The sequence below is a fragment of the Hemicordylus capensis genome, chromosome 2 (assembly GCF_027244095.1).
Source record: "Hemicordylus capensis ecotype Gifberg chromosome 2, rHemCap1.1.pri, whole genome shotgun sequence".
NCBI classification, from domain to species: Eukaryota; Metazoa; Chordata; class Lepidosauria; order Squamata; family Cordylidae; genus Hemicordylus; species Hemicordylus capensis.
In genome coordinates, this window is record NC_069658.1 from 231,875,712 (window position 1) to 231,892,534 (window position 16,823).

Sequence of the window (16,823 nt, forward strand, 5' to 3'; positions counted from 1 at the left end):
CTGAAATGTATGCACAATCTGACTGTTTCTCAAAAAAGCAATACATGTGTTGTTTATGGCAGGAAGTGATAGCAAGAGCCAGTTCTATAAAGGGTCGGTTCACATGAGCATCCGAAAGTAAAACAGGGACCAGCAATTCCTAAGGAGCTCACACTCCCAGTAGGTGTGTTGTCTGAACCCACCAACTTCTGGTTCCCAATTTCCAGCCACCCTTTGCCTGAGAGTCTCCACCCAACTTCAAATGTCAATAACAAGTTGGGTGGAGAATTCTGGGCAGAAGCTGGGAACTGGCGCAGGAAGGAACTGTTTTTGAGAGGTAAAATTGTCTACTAAGTCCCTAATTTTCAAACTTTGCCTAGGGCAAGTAAACACCTTGCCTCCGCTCTGGGAGTGGGCATGCTTTGCCAGGACCCAAGGCTCCAGGGCAGGGCTACAGGTCCATTGCCAGACAGAAGAAGTGAAACTCAGTTGCGAATCGTGCTCAAGGATGTGAACTGCATCCAGCGTGGTGTAGTGGTTAGAATGCTGGACTAGGACTGGGGAGACCCGAGTTCAAATCCCCATTCAGCCATGAAACTAGCTGGGTGACTCTGGACCAGTCACTTCTCTCTCAGCCTAACCTAATTCATAGGGCTGTTGTGAAAGAGAAACTCAAGTATGTAGTGCACCGCTCTGGGCTCCTTGGAGAAAGAGCGGGATACAAATGTAATAATAATAATAATAATAATAATATTTCTCTGTCACTATATGATGTCTAAGTCGCCTAATGGTGCAGTGGGGAAATGCTTGACTAACAAGCAGAAGGTTGCCGGTTCGAATCCCCGATGGCACTATATTGGGCAGCAGCAATATAGGATGATGCTGAAAGGCATCATCTCATACTGTGCGGGAGGAGGCAATGGTAAACCCCTACTGTATCCTTCCAAAGAAAACCACAGGGCTCTGTGGGTGCCAGGATGCAAGATTTGCTGGAGCCCAACCGATGCAAAATTAAAAGACAAAAAGCCAAATTCTAAATAGTGAGCTGCTGGCCCGTCTCTTCGGGAGATGCAAGAAGAAGCGATTTGATTTTTAAAAAGCAAAAACAAAAAACAAAAACAAAAAACACACCTGCTGGTTTAAGACCAGAGACAAGACTATCTAATTTTGGTTCAAGCTCTACCAGGCTGGGAATTTAAGGCTGGTGGTGTGGTGCCTTAAAACTGGAACTGAAAGTTTAACTGGAACAGACGTGCCACCCACGTGGTCAGTAATGATGTCATGTAATTTGATCGGTAGCCTCAGCAGCTCCCCAAGGATTTGAAAGAGAGTGCAAAGTTCCGGTGGGATGCCAGGGACGGAAGGAAGCGGACCGCAAGGCAGGGAAGTGGGGAGGAGCCTTGGGGAGGAATCACAGAGTGGGGGGAGATGAGCCCCCAGAATAGATCCATCCTCCAATCCAGGTTCCAAGAGGAACTAAAAGATGGTGAAAGAACTAAAAGAGGGCTACGAGTGATGAGAGTCTCTGCCTGATCTGCTCTGTTTCTTTTGGGTGGGAAAGGAACTCTTGGGGCCCCACCTCCTCCCTCCAAGGGCTCTGGTGAGTGCAACGTGTATTTGGGAGAAGGTGTAAATGCAAGGCGGGGCGGGGGGGGGGAGAGGCAGGCAGGTGATGGGGTGGGCAGCCCAAGCCAGCTGCTAACGCAGAGGTGGCAAGGGGTTGCTTGCGAGGAGTCCTCCGCCCACGGGTCTCCTCCTCAGCGCTCATATGGAGGAGGAGCCTCTTTCTCCCCGCTTCCTGTAATCCTTCCCAACAGGTCTGTGCCCCCCCCACCCCCGCAATCCTGGCAGAACTGCATTTTCTCTGAATTCGGATGCATTGAAACAGGCATAGATTTGTGGTGGGGGAAGGAAAGGAAGGGGTCTGACTGGGGGCCCTGGGGGGAGAAGGAGGCTGGACATCGCTGTTGTGGTCGGGTGCAGAGTTTTGTATGGGGTGGGGGCAGGTCAGGAAGGCAGAGGCACTCCTACCGCTGGAGCGCCAGGGCCTCCACACACCCCGCCCCCCCAAATCCTCTTTAGTCTGTCCTGAGTGGTGTGGTTTGTGGCCTCAAGAACCTACATGTTAAAAAATGATGCTTAACTTGCAGTGGGGGGCCCTCCAAAGGCCTTTAGGTCCAGTCTCCAAAATTACTTAGGGGCACCTCTGAAGGAAGGGAGCAAAGCCAGAGATGCAATATGGAGGTGCTGGTCTTTGCCTCCAAAGTGGAGGATTCCCTCTGCTGCTTCCCCATCCCCAGGGCATAGAATGCTGGAGTTGGAAGGGACCTTGGGGGGGTCTTCTAGGCAAACCCCTTGCTCACTGCAGGAAACAACTACAGCATTCCTTCCAGCAAAGGAGAGCCCACCAATGCATGAGGCAGACAGTTCCACAGTCCTTTCTTGGCATTCATTTGTCCTTGTTTTGGTGAGCTGCCCCGAGCAGTATCGCACTGGATGGGCAGAGTATACATATTTTAAATAAATGATGCAGGGAGAAGCCCTAATATTTAGCTGATTCTATTAATTGATGGTTATAACCTGTTTTAGGTTGGATGTTTTTTTCTTTTTAAGTTAACCATTAAAACCAAAAAGCAGAGCAAAACCATTAATAAAAGCAACAGCACTGAAAATTAATTAAACCCAATGGGCAACATAAAATGCAAAAATCAAGCCCTCCCTTATTTTCCTTGAGAAGGGCTGTACAACTGTGGCCCTCCTGCAGATGTTGGACTACAACTCCCATCATCCACTGTGACTAGGGATGATGGGATTTGTAGTCTAACAGTAGCTGGGGGGGCGGGTTGAAGTTGTTCAGCCCTTCACAACTGTTGTTTTGATCACAACTGATATGGTATGACGAAGAAGCACACATTTTAGCTGGCATTTTTTTCCCTTTCTTTCCCCATTTTCCTGCTTGCTGAATGTGATATTTGAGCACAGATAAACTTTGTGACCTTTTGCAAGGCTTGGTCCCCAGTCCCCACCCACAAACACCAGGCATTAGAGAGCATCACAAGGAAATTGGCAGCAGACCAAAGCAATCTTTTGTCCCTATTGGAGGCTGCACTGGAGCATAGACTGAAGATGGAGGAGCAAGTCTCAGCTGGCTATGAAGAAGGAAAAGCTCCTGACGCCTTCTGGAATGGGAGCAGTGGGGGATTCTGGGAAAGGAACACACAGAAAGTCCTGGGTGGAAACATCACCAGCTTGGATGCTCCGTGCCAAAGATTCAGACAGTTCCACTACCAGGCGGCCAAGGAACCACGAGAGATTTGCAACCGAATCCACAGACTTTGCCGTCAGTGGCTGAAGCCAGAAAAGCACACAAAAGCTCAAATCCTGGATTTGGTGATCCTGGAGCAGTTCCTGGCTGTCCTCCCCCCAGAGATGGAGAGCTGGGTCAGAGAGTGCAGAGCAGAGACCAGTTCTCAGGCAGTGGCCCTGGCAGAAGGTTTCCTCCTGAGCCAGGCAGAGGCCAAGAGGCAGAAGGAGCAGCAGGTGAGTGTGTCTCTTTCATCATGGTAGCTCCCAGGAGCTGAAGATGTGAACAAGGCTGGCCTAGAAATCCCCACTTGTACCCCAATTGTTGGTGCACCACACCCTGATGATGATTTCCCAAGATACCCCACCTTTTCATTACAAATCCATATATTAAGTAACAAAATGTATTAAAGCAAATAGAAAGTTAATAGGAATCAGTCAAGGCAAATGCTCATCAGCCATCACTGAGCTGCCCATATCGTCAGCCACTATCATCAGCAAAACTAGCCATAAGAACAGCCCTGCTAGGTCAGGCCCAAGGCCCATCTAGTCCAGCATCCTGTTTCACACAGTGGCCCACCAGATCCCTCTGGGAAGCCTACAGGCAGAAGTTGAGGACATGCCCCTTCTCCTGCTGTTACTCAGGTACTCAACTGGTACTTGCAACTGGTACTCAGAGGCATCCCATCCCGCCTTTGAGGCTGGAGGTGGCCTATAGCCCTCTGACTAGTAGCCATTGATAGACCTCTCCTCCATGAAGTTATCCAAACCCCTCTTAAAGCCATCCAGGTGGTTGGTTGTCACCACATCTCGTGGCAGAGAATTCCACAAGTTGATTATGTGATGTTTTGTGAAAAAGTACTTCCGTTTGCTGGTCCTAAATTTCCATGTGGAAATGTGGATGGCCACTAGCCATCCAAGCTAGTGGCCATCATCACATCCCATGGCAGATAACTCCATAGATTAATTAGGCGCTGAGTGAAAGAGAACTTCCTTTTCTTGGTCCTACATTTCCCAGTCTTCATTTTCATGGGAGGACCCCTGGGCCTGGAGCTTCCTAACCCTGGGACTGGAGTTCCACCATCTTGAAGCCATGGCAGAGAAGGCGATGTCCCAGATAACTTAGACAGTGTGGCAATGTGGAGCAGCATCCCCAAGGAAGATCTTTCTGGGTGGGTGGGTTGATGTGGGAGAAAGCAGTCCTAGATGTAAACCATTTCCTAATCCCTCTCTGCATTCCCTCTCTGGCATCCACACTGTTCTTACAGAGTTGGAGTCCATCAAAAGGAGATCTTGATTTCTTTAAAACGGAGAATGCTCCATCGGATCCCAGAGAGAGGCTACCTTCCAGGTGGATCATGAAGGGGTGTGAAGGAGGTGCCACCTTGCTGGGTAAGAAGTATCTGGGGGGGGGGCTCCCCAGCATCTGAAGGGTTTCTTCCCCAGGAAGCCATCTGCTGAGCCCTTCTTCTCTGGAAGACTAAAGAGCAATTTCTCTGGTCAGGCAAGCTGCTTAGGTGGATTAAGGGGGTCATATTTTAACTTGCTCTTGAACGTTTGAAATAGGGGTGTGCAGAACTGGTTTGACCAGTTTGAGCTCCAACTGGATCGGCCCCCCAAAAAGGGGGCCGGTCCGAGTTTAAACCAAACTGGGCCCAGTTTGACCCGGTTTGAGAGGCTGTGCTTCTAAAGGGGATTCCTACCTCTAAAGGGGTTCAAAGGTGTGGGGTGGGGGGTGAGAGGTCACCTTACTGGTGGTGGCTTCTTCGTGATGTCGGCAGCTCCTCTAGGCCTCACTGGCACCCCTCCTCCAGCAGGGCAAGCTGGCACCGGTCCAGTTCTAGCTCTCATTACACAAATGGCCTCTGCACATGCACAGAGGCCGGAACCAGGCCACTGCCAGCCCGTGCTGCTGGGAGGAGCACCAGCAGGCCCTAGAGGAGCTACCACCATACCTCCAGCAGCATACCTCTCAACCACCCACCCCCGTCCACCCTTTGATCCCTATCTATCTATCTATCTATCTATCTATCTATCTATCTATCGAATTTGTACACCACCCCAAACTTTAGAGGTTGGAATCTCCTTTGCTTGTAAAGACGAATCCTCACCGGGTTCCCCTTTACAAGCATAGGCCCTCGGACGGGGCTAAACTGGCTTGACCCGATTCGACCACACAAACTGAACCGCCAGCCAGTTCTAATGAATTGGTTCCCAGACTGGTGATTCAATTCGAATTTGGTTTGGATTCCATCCGAACTGACAAGAACGGTTCTGTGCACGCCCCTAGTTTGTTTTTACGGTTTCGTTGTGTCTTTATGTGGGGAAAAATATTTTGGCAGCATCTAAAAACACTTTTATGTTTGCTGGCTTTTGTGGTCAGATTTTATTTTTTAGCTGTAGCTGACTGAATCTTACTGTTATGCCGTTTTTAAGAAATTGGTTCCCATATTGTCAACATGCACTTTAACAATGGTGGGCTTGCTTGACTGACAGGCAGGGTAGAAAGATATTTTTAATACAAAAAATAAACCAGCAAATGAAGGAATACCCATTGAGTGATCTGACATCTGTTTCTGTCTTCTTCACAGGGGGTGAAATTACACTGGAACCTCAGTCCAGGCCTTCTCCTCTTGGTGGTGGTGGAGCGGAGACAGCCTCTGTGCACCCGGACCAGGTAGGGGAGGGATCCTGCAGGAGAAGAGGGGGGCAGTGCCTGGGGCCCTCTTTCTCCTTTGCACCTCCCTGGGCCTGGAAGAATTTGCCTTTCTCCCTTGGCTCTGGTTGTCCAAACAGACCCCTAAGGAGGCTCTGAAGACCACTGGCAGCAACCTTCTCTCTGCTCCCTTCTTGTAATGCTGTTTTAGTTCTTGGGACAAAATGTTTCCTCCTTCTTTCAGGGTCTGGTGACCTTGGAGGAGGTGGCTGTGAATTTCTCAGAGAAGGAGTGGGCTCTGCTGGATCCAAGCCAAAGGGCTCTGCACACAGAAGTCATGGAGGCAACCTGGGGTCATCTGGCCTCTCTGGGTAAGGCTCCCTCTTTCCCTTTGCAGCTATTCTTGGTCTGCATCAGTGCAAGGAAGAGCTGCCGTGGAGGTCTTCAAGTGCTGATTCATGTTTCTTGCATGCACCAGGCCTCAGATGTGGAACTCTACAGAGAATAGTCCAGGAGTTCCATGATTCCATGATCTTTGAATTGTGAGGCCTATCCCTTGCTTTATTTCCTCTGGATCTGATATTGGCACCAGGGGTGTTGGGAGCTCACCTCACCTTTTGATTTTTAATCATCTGCGTGAAGCACGCACACCCCAAGCCACACCCCCTGCATCTGATGGATTAGACTGAGAAGCACTGGATCACCCAGTTTCAACATACCATGTTATTTCTAAAAGGTGTCTCAGAGGGACTAGGCTTCCTCATCCCTCCTGTTCCTTGTCCTTTCTCTCTTGTTCTGGAGCTCAAATTTTGGATTGTGAGCCCTTTGGGGACAGGGATCCATCTTATTTTTATTTATTATTTCTCTGTGTAAACTGCCCTGAGCCAGTTTTGGAAGGGCAGTATAGAAATCGAATGAATGAATGAACGAACGAACGAACTGTGCCAACCCAGCCATGAGCACAGGAGTGGATTTCCCATCCTGTTTCCCCACTTCGTACGAGAGACGCTTGTCAGGAGAAATGGGTTGAGAATATCTGGTGGGAAGTCTGTTAAATATGAAAGGGAAATTAAATATGAAAGGGAGGATTGTTTGTGTCCAAACTATGTTCTTGAGATCCTCCCTCTGGAGGTTGTGCCTTAAGCTAATGGAGTGCCCCAAAATCAATTATGTCTGTCACACACACACACACACACACACCGCTCCCCTATGCTGCCAGTTACAGCCTATTAATCCCCATCGACATACATTTGGGACAATGATAGATAAATAAATAAATTTATGGGGGGGTCACTTAATACAGAGCAGGATTTGCCTCCCCAAAGATTTTGTATCCTTTTAATAAAAGAGCAGTACATTAAGTTTCTTCTATGAGCTAACATCATTGGGAGGCTTTTTTTAATTCCAGCAGGTGATGGAGGGGAGAACAAGAAACTACTGAGCAGGAAAGCAGAAGCAAAATATCTGATGGAGAAGAAATCTATTCCTTCTGAATGCTCTGACTTAAATGAAATTCCAGTTGATGGGAAAGATTGTGAAAGCAACAGAAGGAACAAATACCCTCAACATGCAAAATTCTTATCCAGCAACTCAAGACTTAAAAGACATCAAAAAATTCAGATAGGGAGGAAAACATATGAATGCTCAGACTGTGGAAAGTGCTTCAGCTACAGGTCAGATCTTGCTCGCCATCAAAGAATCCACACAGGAGAGAAACCATATCAATGCTTGTTGTGTGGAAAGAGCTTCCGCCAGAAAGCAAAGCTTACTTGTCATCAAGGAATCCACACAGGGGAGAAGACATATCAATGCTCAGATTGTGGAAAGAGCTTCAGCTACAGGTCAGATCTTACTCGCCATCAAAGAATCCACACAGGAGAGAAACCATATCAATGCTTGTTGTGTGGAAAGAGCTTCCGCCAGAAAGCAAAGCTTACTTGTCATCAACGAATCCACACAGGGGAGAAGCCATATCAATGCTCAGATTGTGGAAAGAGCTTCCGCCAGAACTCAAAGCTTACTTGTCATCAAAGAATCCACACAGGGGAGAAGCCATATCAATGCTTTGTCTGTGGGAAAAGTTTCAGCAAGGACTCACACCTTACTTACCATCAGAGAATCCACACAGGAGAGAAGCCATATCAATGCTTTGTCTGTGGGAAACGTCTCAGCAGGAACTCACACCTTACTTCCCATCAAAGAATCCACACAGGGGAGAAACCATATCAATGCTCTCTCTGTAGGAAAAGCTTCAGGCATAACACAAACCTTGTTCGCCATCAAAGAATCCACACAGGGGGAGAAACCTATTAATGTTCAATGTAATGAAAAAACTTCTGCAAGAATTCCCATCTTATTTCCTATCTAAGAATTCATAGGAACATAGGAAGCTGCCTTACACCAAGTCAGATCTTTGGTCCATTTAGCTCAGTATTGTCTATGCATGCAGAATGGCAAAAGCTCCTCCAAGGTTCCAGGAAGGAGTCTCTCTCAGCCCTTTCTTGGAGCTGCCATGGAGGGAGCCTGGAACCTTCTGCATGCAAGCATGCTGGTGCTCTTCCCAGAGTGGCTCCATCCCCTGAGGGGAATATTGTACAGTGCTCACACATGGAGTCTCCCATTCCAGTGCTGGGTCAGACCCTGTCCACGCAATTCACACTTGCTACCACAAGATCAGCTCTCCTCCTCACACAAGAAAGAAACATTATCAGTGCATGGAAGGAGCTTCAGGTCCAGCTCAAATGTAGATGGACAAAAAATAATCCCCACACGGTGACCATGTAGATACTTGGAGATCGTCAGTCCTTTGGGCAGTGGGTTATCTCACAATTGCAATGCACCTACAAAATTTCAGGTAGGAAAGATATTTTCCCAAGAGGCCATGTGAAGTCAACTGTGGTACTCGTACATGTTCTTCTGTCATGGCCTTCCATCAAGAGTAGATCTGATGTATTACAGAGACTTGGTTGGGGAAGGCTGGTGGCCCCATCTGGTCTCAGCTTCTCCCTCCAGGGTACTCTTTGAGGAGCAGAGGAGGGGATGTGGGCGGGGAGGTGGAGTGGCTATGGTCTATATCTATAAGAACAATATCTCCCTTGCCAGGATCCCTGTCGAAGTGTCTGATCATATTGAATGTGTGTACATAAGTTTGGGGACCAGGGATAGATTGGGACTTCTGTTGGTATACCGATCGCTCTGCTGCCTGACGGAGTCCCTAACTGAGCTGATGGACTTGGCTTGGTGTTGGAGTCTCCCAGGTTTGTGGTGCTCAGGAACTTCAATGTCCACTTTGGGACCAATTTGTCCGGAGCAGTTCACGAGTTCATAGCGGCCATAACAACTATGGGCTTATCCCAAGTGGTCTTGGGACCGACGCATATTGCTGGTCACACACTTGATCTGGTCTTTCACTCTGAACAGGGTGGTGTTCCATGGATGGGGACTCCAGTGATTTTCCCATTGTCATGGACAGACCACCATCTAGTTAAGGTTGGATTCACGACCATGTCCCACTTCCGCAGGGGTGAAGGGCCCATTAGGATAGTCCACACAAGAAGATTACTGGATCCTATGGGATTCCAGGAAGCCTTGGAGGGATTTAGTGCTGGCTCTGTTGGTGACCCTATCGACACTCTGGTGGAGAATTGGAATAATCAACTCACCAGGGCAGTGGATATGATAGCTGCTAAGTGTCCTCTCCGACCCACTTTGAAATTGGCCCCTTGGTATACGGAAGAACTACGGGGGCTGAAACAGCAAGGTAGACAACTAGAGCGCAAGTGGAGGTATCCCTGGTATCCCAGGTTGAGGTGGTGACAAGGTGCTTTTTATCAGCTTTGGCTGATACGCCAGCTGCGTCTGTTTCTTAAGATGAACAACCTCAAAACGGTAGTACATATGCTGGTAACCTCTAGGCTGGATTACTGTAATGCGCTCTATGTGGGGCTGCCTTTGTATGTAGTCCGGAAACTGCAGTTGGTCCAGAATGCGGCAGCCAGGTTGGTCTCTGGGTCATCTAGGAGAGACCATATTACTCCTGTGTTGAAAGAACTACACTGGCTGCAGATATGTTTCTGGGCAAAATACAAGGTGCTGGTTATTACCTATAAAGCCCTGAACTGCTTAGGCCCTGGGTATTTAAGAGAACGTCTTCTATGCCATGAGCCCCACTGCCTGCTAAGATCATCAGGAGAGGTTCATCTACGGGTGCCGCCAACTCGTCTGGTGGCTACTTGGGAACGGGCCTTCTTGTTGCAGCCCCTGGACTTTGGAATGAGCTTCCTGTTGAGATAAGAGCCTCCCCATATCTGGCAACTTTTTAAAAGGCACTGAAGACGCATTTATTCGCCCTGGCTTTTAATTAGATCTGTGGTTCTAAAAAGAAAAGAGGGGAGAAATTTAATACTGAGTTTTAAATATTTTAAAAATTTTAATGTTTTAAATGATTTTAATTGTTATGTGATTTGATGTTTTAAATTATTTTAATTGTAAACAGCCCAGAGATGCATTTTGGGTGGTATAGAAATGTTTTAAATTAAATTAAATTAATTAAGAGCTTCCATCAGAACCCAGTGCTTACTTCCCATCAAAGAATCCACACAGGGCAGAAGCCATTTCAATGCTTTGTCTGTAGGAAACGCTTCAGCAAGAACTCAAATCTTGCTTGCCATCAAACAATCCACACTGGGGCACATGTGGACAGAAGGGACAGCCAGTGTGGTATAGTGGTTAGTGTGTTGGACTAGGACCAGGGAGGCTTGAGTTCAAATCCCCACTCAGCCAAGAAACTCACTGGGTGACTCTGGGCCAGTCATGCACCTTTCAGCCTAACACAGGGTAAGGATAAACATGACCATGTACTCTGAGCTCCTTGGAGGAGGAGCGGGATATAAATGTAATAAATAAATTAAATTAAATTAATGTGTGAGCTCTGCAAGATATTCCCCTTGGGGGGGTGGGGCTGCTCTGGGAAGAGCATCTGCATGCAGAAGGTTCCAAGTTCCCTCCCTGGCATCTCCAAGATAGGCCTGAGAGAGATTCCTGCCTGCAACCTTGAAGAAGCCACTGCCAGTCTGTGTAGACAATACTGAGCCAATGGTCTGACTCAGTATATGGCAGTTTCCTATGTTCCTATGTTCCTAACGGGTATTGAGAGGCATCCGTAGGAGTATACCCATAGGAGGAGAGCTGGTCTTGTGGTAGCAAGCATGACTTGTCCCCATAGCTAAGCAGGGTCTTCCCTGGTTGCATATGAATGGGAGACTTGATTTGTGGGCACTGTAAGATATTCCCCTCAGGGGATGGAGCCACTCTGGGAAGAACAGAAGGTTCCAAGTTCCCTCCCTGGCAGCATCTCCAAGATAGGGCTGAAAGAGATTCCTGCCTGCAACCCTGGAGAAGCCACTGCCAGTCTGTGTAGACAATACTGAGCTAGATGGACCTATGGTCTGGCTCGGTATATGGCAGCTTCCTATGTTCCTATAATGTTCCTATGTTAAATAAACAAACACAGGAAGTGTGGAAGCACACTTCAGAGATACGTCGTGACCCCATTGCAGGGTCTAATCTGGAAAGTACCCTGAGTGGTTGTCTTTGGTAAAATACAGGAGGGGTTTACCATTGCCATCTCCTGCACAGTATGAGATGATGCCTTTAAGCATCTTCCTATATCGCTGCTGCCCAATATAGGTGTTTCCCATAGTCTGGGGAACATACCAGCGGGGATTCAAACTGACAACCTCTGGCTTGCTAGTCAAGTCATTTCCCCACTGTGCCATTAGGTGGCAGCCTTTATTAACAGCACTATTTGCAGGTTGGTAGGCAGGTGAAGGGGGGACATGCAAAAAAGGGTGGGTGGCAGCCCTGGATTAACCATAAGGCAAAACAAGCACATGCTTAGGGCATCAAGGGAAGGGGGGCACCAGAGTTTCCCCCCTAGCTATCATGCCCTGCTGGATCAGGCCCAAGGCCCATCTAGTCCAGCATCCTGTTTCACACGGTGGCCCACCAGATGCCACTGGAAGCCTACAGGCAGGAGCTGAGGGCATGCCCTCTCTCCTGCTGTTACTCCCCTGCAACTGGGACTCAGAGGCATCCTGCCTTGGAGGCTGGAGGTGGCCTACAGCCCTCCAACTAGTAGCCCATGATAGACCTCTCCTCTATGAAGTTATCCAAACCCCTCTTAAAGCCATCCAGGTTGTTGGCTGTCACCACATCCTGTGGCAGAGAATTTTACAAGTTGATTATGCATTGTGTGAAAAAGTACTTCTGTTTGTTGGTCCTAGATTTCCTGGCAATCAATTTCATGGGACAACCCCTGGTTCTAGTGTTATGTGAGAGGGAGAAGAATTAGGGATATGCATCACTTTACACTTGCCAACATTGAAGCGCATTGGCCGTTTTGTCGCCAGGGAGGGAACTTGAAACCTTCTGCACTTCCCAGAGCGGCTCCATCCCCTGAGGGGAATTAAGTCTCCCATTCATATGCAACCAGGGCAGACCCTGCTTAGCTAAGGGAACAAGTCATGCTTGCTACCACAAGTCCAGCTCTCCTCTCCGAAGAACATATTTTTATGCCACCCAAAACTCAGATCTTTGGGCAGCTTACAACAAAACAAACAAACATTAAAAGTTAAAACAGTTAAAATAAATGACAAGAAAAATTAAAACACCAGTTAAAACAAAGTAAATGATACAGCAAAAGTTAAAACACTACAACAATTCAAACCTTAAAACATTTTAAACCATGTTAAAACTTTCGCCCAGAAATGAAAGTTTGGGCGGTATATAATTTTGATAGATAGATAGATAGATAGATAGATAGATAGATAGATAGATAGAACAAACTATTAAAACAATATTTACTTAAAGCCTGGGTGAATAGATGCAAATTTAAAGACTTTTTAGAAGTTGTCAGAGATGGGTAGGCTCTCGTTTCAGCAGGGAGCATGTTCCAAAGCTTTGGGGCAGCAGCGGAGAAGTCTTCTGTGTTGTGACGTGGCAGTCCCCCTGTGCCGACAGCAGGGTTCCGTTCATATGTCGAATGCCTTGTTTTGAACCTGTTTGATCTAAGATGGTAAATAAACAACTAACTAATTGCCTTGTTTCAAATGTAATTGGTGTGATTAAGTGCTATGACAGTCATTTATCCAATGTACAAAAGGTGCTGTTTTTTCGGCTTTTTCGTTTCCCCGAGACTGCTCCCCTAGCCTGGCAGGTTTACGTTTTGAATGTGATTTGCCTGAATGAGGCATTTAGCTGCTTTTGAGCAGCTAATCTGGAAAGCGCCCTTGCGGATTCAAGACGGCACAACTTTTCTTTACTAGGCAAGTGCAGGCAGCGCTTCCATGCCCAAGCCCTGTGCAACTCTCTGCTCTGCTCTTAGTGTGGTTCAGAGGCGTATCTAGGGAAAATAGCACCTAGGGCAAGCACTGAAATTGCACCCCCTGTCCAAACATCTGACACCCATCTTTTAGATAACTTTACTATAATATCAGCTGAAAAATATAAGTCAAGCTCGTTAATCTTTTAAAATTTCAAAAACTATTTAGCAGTGGACGTAGCCAGACCAAAAAAATGCTGGAAAACTACAAATTTCAGTATGCTGGGGCTCATGAAATACCCAAATACTATTTGGAGGTGTACTTGGAAAACTAAACAGAAGTGCCTGTCTAATTCTCTACTATGCATTGTAGCATCACTATTACATCAGTTTTAAAAATAAATGGATAATTTGGCTTTTCCCAGATACTCTGAAAATAATTAAAGGATATGCAGAGTAAACTGTGTCACTGCTTGGAATATATTCTAGTATTTCAGAAAGACAGTTAAAATGAGAGAAAGAGAGCAAGAAACTCCCAGTGGGCCTTAATGCTAAGGATTGCACACTGATTCAAAGACAAACTCACCATTAATCACCATTAATAACTGGGGGAAAGTCTGAAGATGGGGGTCCTCAAAGGTGTTTGGAACAAAGGCTGTTTTCCGCCCAGTGCCCAGAGCCAAGAGATGCCCCAGGATCCCAGAGTGAGTGGCTGAATATTTATTCCTAATAAACAAATATTTATTTATTTATTTATTTATTTATACCCCGCCCCTCCAGTGCACTACTGCTCGGGGCAGCTCACATCAAAGAAGACAGACACAAGATACAATAAAAGTAATAAAATTAACTAAATTAAACAAGAAAAGCAAAAAGAAGAAAGTTGTCAGATTAAAAACCATAATCATTAGGTTAAAATTAAAGCTGAAAACCTCCTTTAAAAGGTGTGTTTTAAGATGTTTTTTTTTTTAACTGAAATAAATCCTCCTCCCAACAACAAAATCTCCCCCGATTTTGTGTGTGTGGGGGGGGGGGGCTGTTTACTTATACTCCGGTGTTAGCAGACTGGCAAAGCCAGGAGAGAGCCTTGTTGGTTTTTATTTATTTGTTTGTTTGTTTATTTATTAAATTTATACCGCGCCCAAACTTACATCTCTGGGCGGCTAACAACAATTAAAACACATAAAAAGTTAAAACAGTTAAACATATAACACATATAAAAGTTAAAACAATACAATAATTTAAAAACCATAAAATTAACAAACAGTATTTTTTAATTAAAAACCTGAGAAAGCTTGGGAGGGTGGGGGGCGAGGCAAGGGGCACCTCTCACTTCGGGAAACCTGTCCTGCTGCTCGTGGGGGGTGACCGGAGGAGGTCCTCCCTCCGGGGGCGAAACTCGGCTTCTGCCCTTCACGGGAGGGAGGGAGAGAGATGCAGCCGTTGTCCATCGCAACAGCCAGCCAGCCCCTTGGAGCAAAGGCGTGCAGCGGAGCGAAGGCTGCCAAGTGAAGCCCCGCTTGGCAGAAGCTCCCGCAGGGCTCTTGCGAGTGCGACAGGCAAGGGTTAAAGTGAGCCCGTCGAGCCTCCTAGAGAGGCCCGGGAGCAGCTGTTAACCACAGGAAGCGTCCTCTCTATCCCCTTCAATCCTCCCACAAACCCCCCTCCCCCGCAAAAGAAGCTTTGGCTTTTCCCTGCTGCTGCAGCGTCAGCCCCGTCCCTGGAGCTGGTCAGTGCCAATTGCCGCGGGGAGGGGTGCAGCAGGGAAGTCCTGGGCGAGGGGCGGACTGGGAGGGGAGAAAGCTCCAAAATCGGGGGTCTCCTTTTCTGCATGATGCCCCTATTGGGGGGAGGGGGCCCCGCTGCTGTTTGCTCCCTCTCACCTCCCGCCACTCCACCCCCGCCTCACAGACTCAGCCCTTGAGCCCTGAAGAAAGGAAAATGCAGGATGCAAAATGGTCCTGAACGACAAAGAGGGTACAGAGCCGGAGGGGCGGCTTCGCTTCGCTTCTGGGCAGACCAGACTCAGTCTCAGGAGTACAGCCTGGGATGGGTTGGGGCTATATTAGAAGGGGGCATTTGCAAGGATGAAGGACTGTGCAGTGAGATAGCCTCTTGCCATGTGGGTCCTACCCCTAGAGGGTCCCTGGCCTCGGATTTTCCCACCTGTCTGGGATGTGGGATGAGCAAGGGGCATGTGGGGAGTGCCTGGCAGGCAGGGTCGGCGCTACCATTAGACCAACTAGGCAGCCGCCTAGGGCGCAGACCTCAGAGGGGCACAGAGTGTATCGAAGCAAAATGATTTGTGTGCCAAAATATTTTCTTTTGTATTTGAGAAAGATAATCAAAAATTGATGTATCACCTATTCTTGCAATTTAAAATAAATTTAGCCGTCCGAGGTAGGACGGCGTGGAGTGCAGTGATCCATAGAGTGACCTAGAGTTGGACACGACTGAATGGATAGAGAGAGAATCAAAAATTGATATATTACCGGTTCTTGCAATTTAAAATAAATTTAGCAGTTTCAAGTTTTGTGCTTTTCATTTTTTCTACAAAACATCTGTTTTTGAAAATCGACGTTGAAATTTTTTTGGGGGGGTGGTGTTCAAGTACTTAGTCTTGCCTAGGGCGCACAATAGTCTGGCACCGGCCCTGCTGGCAAGATAGGTGGGAGGGGGTACTCAAGTGGAGATGCCAAGCAGCAGAGTGGCAGATCCAGTGAGAATTTATTATGCTTGCTTGTGTACAATGCCCATGTATTTTACATGTTTTTACACAAGTATTTTACACAAGCATAGTGACCACACACACACCCAGTGCGCATTGTCAGTTGCATTTCTGGGCCCACTGTTCTTTGAACACATGGGGGGGGGGATTTTGTACAAATCCAATGCAGAAATGTGGTATTTGGCATTGGCAAAACAGAATAATAAGAGCAGAATCAGCTCCCAGAACGCAGGAAGGTGAGAGCTTGAATAGCTTGGTCTAGCCAAGGGAGGAGACCCTGGCGACCACAGAGCCCTGTGGTTTTCTTGGTAGAATACAGGAGGGGTTTACCATTGCCTTCTGTGCAGTATGAGATGATGGCTTTCAGCACCTTCCTATATCGCTGCCCAATATAGGTGTTTCCCATATTCTGGTAAACACACCCGCAGGGATTCGAACCAACAGCCTCCTGCTCTGTAGGCAGGTTACTTCCTCACTGCGCCATTAGGTGGCCAGTCTTGTGGTAGCAAGTATGAATTGCTCACTTTGCTAATCAGGGTCCACCCTGGTTTGCATTTGAATGGGTGACCACATGTGAGCACTGTAAGATAATTCCCCTTAGGGGATGGGGCCGCTCTGGGAAGAGCATCTGCATGATTGTATGCAGAAGGTTCCAAGTTCCTGCTTTGGCATCTCCAAGATAAGGCTGAGAGAGACTTCTGACTGCAACCTTGAAGAAGCCACTGCCATTCTGCATTCATAGACAATACTGAGCTAGATGGACCAAAGATCTGACTCGTTATAAGGCAGCTTCCTATGTTCCTGGTGGAGTGATCTTCATTATTTTGGGGGTGGGG

At 47.4% G+C, this 16,823-nt stretch overlaps 1 protein-coding gene across 1 annotated transcript in view; it reads left to right on the forward strand.

The window, feature by feature from the left end:
- The first annotated feature begins 1,338 nt into the window (after positions 1-1,338).
- Positions 1,339-16,823, forward strand: part of LOC128343833 (zinc finger protein 208-like) — a 44,225-nt gene continuing 28,740 nt past the window's right edge. The window contains exons 1-6 of the mRNA XM_053293270.1: positions 1,339-1,579; positions 2,962-3,519; positions 4,551-4,674; positions 5,874-5,959; positions 6,183-6,309; positions 7,347-8,249. Coding sequence (XP_053149245.1) covers positions 3,106-3,519; positions 4,551-4,674; positions 5,874-5,959; positions 6,183-6,309; positions 7,347-8,249 — 1,654 coding nt within the window. The 5' untranslated portion in view covers positions 1,339-1,579; positions 2,962-3,105. The remainder of the gene's footprint in view (positions 1,580-2,961; positions 3,520-4,550; positions 4,675-5,873; positions 5,960-6,182; positions 6,310-7,346; positions 8,250-16,823) is intronic.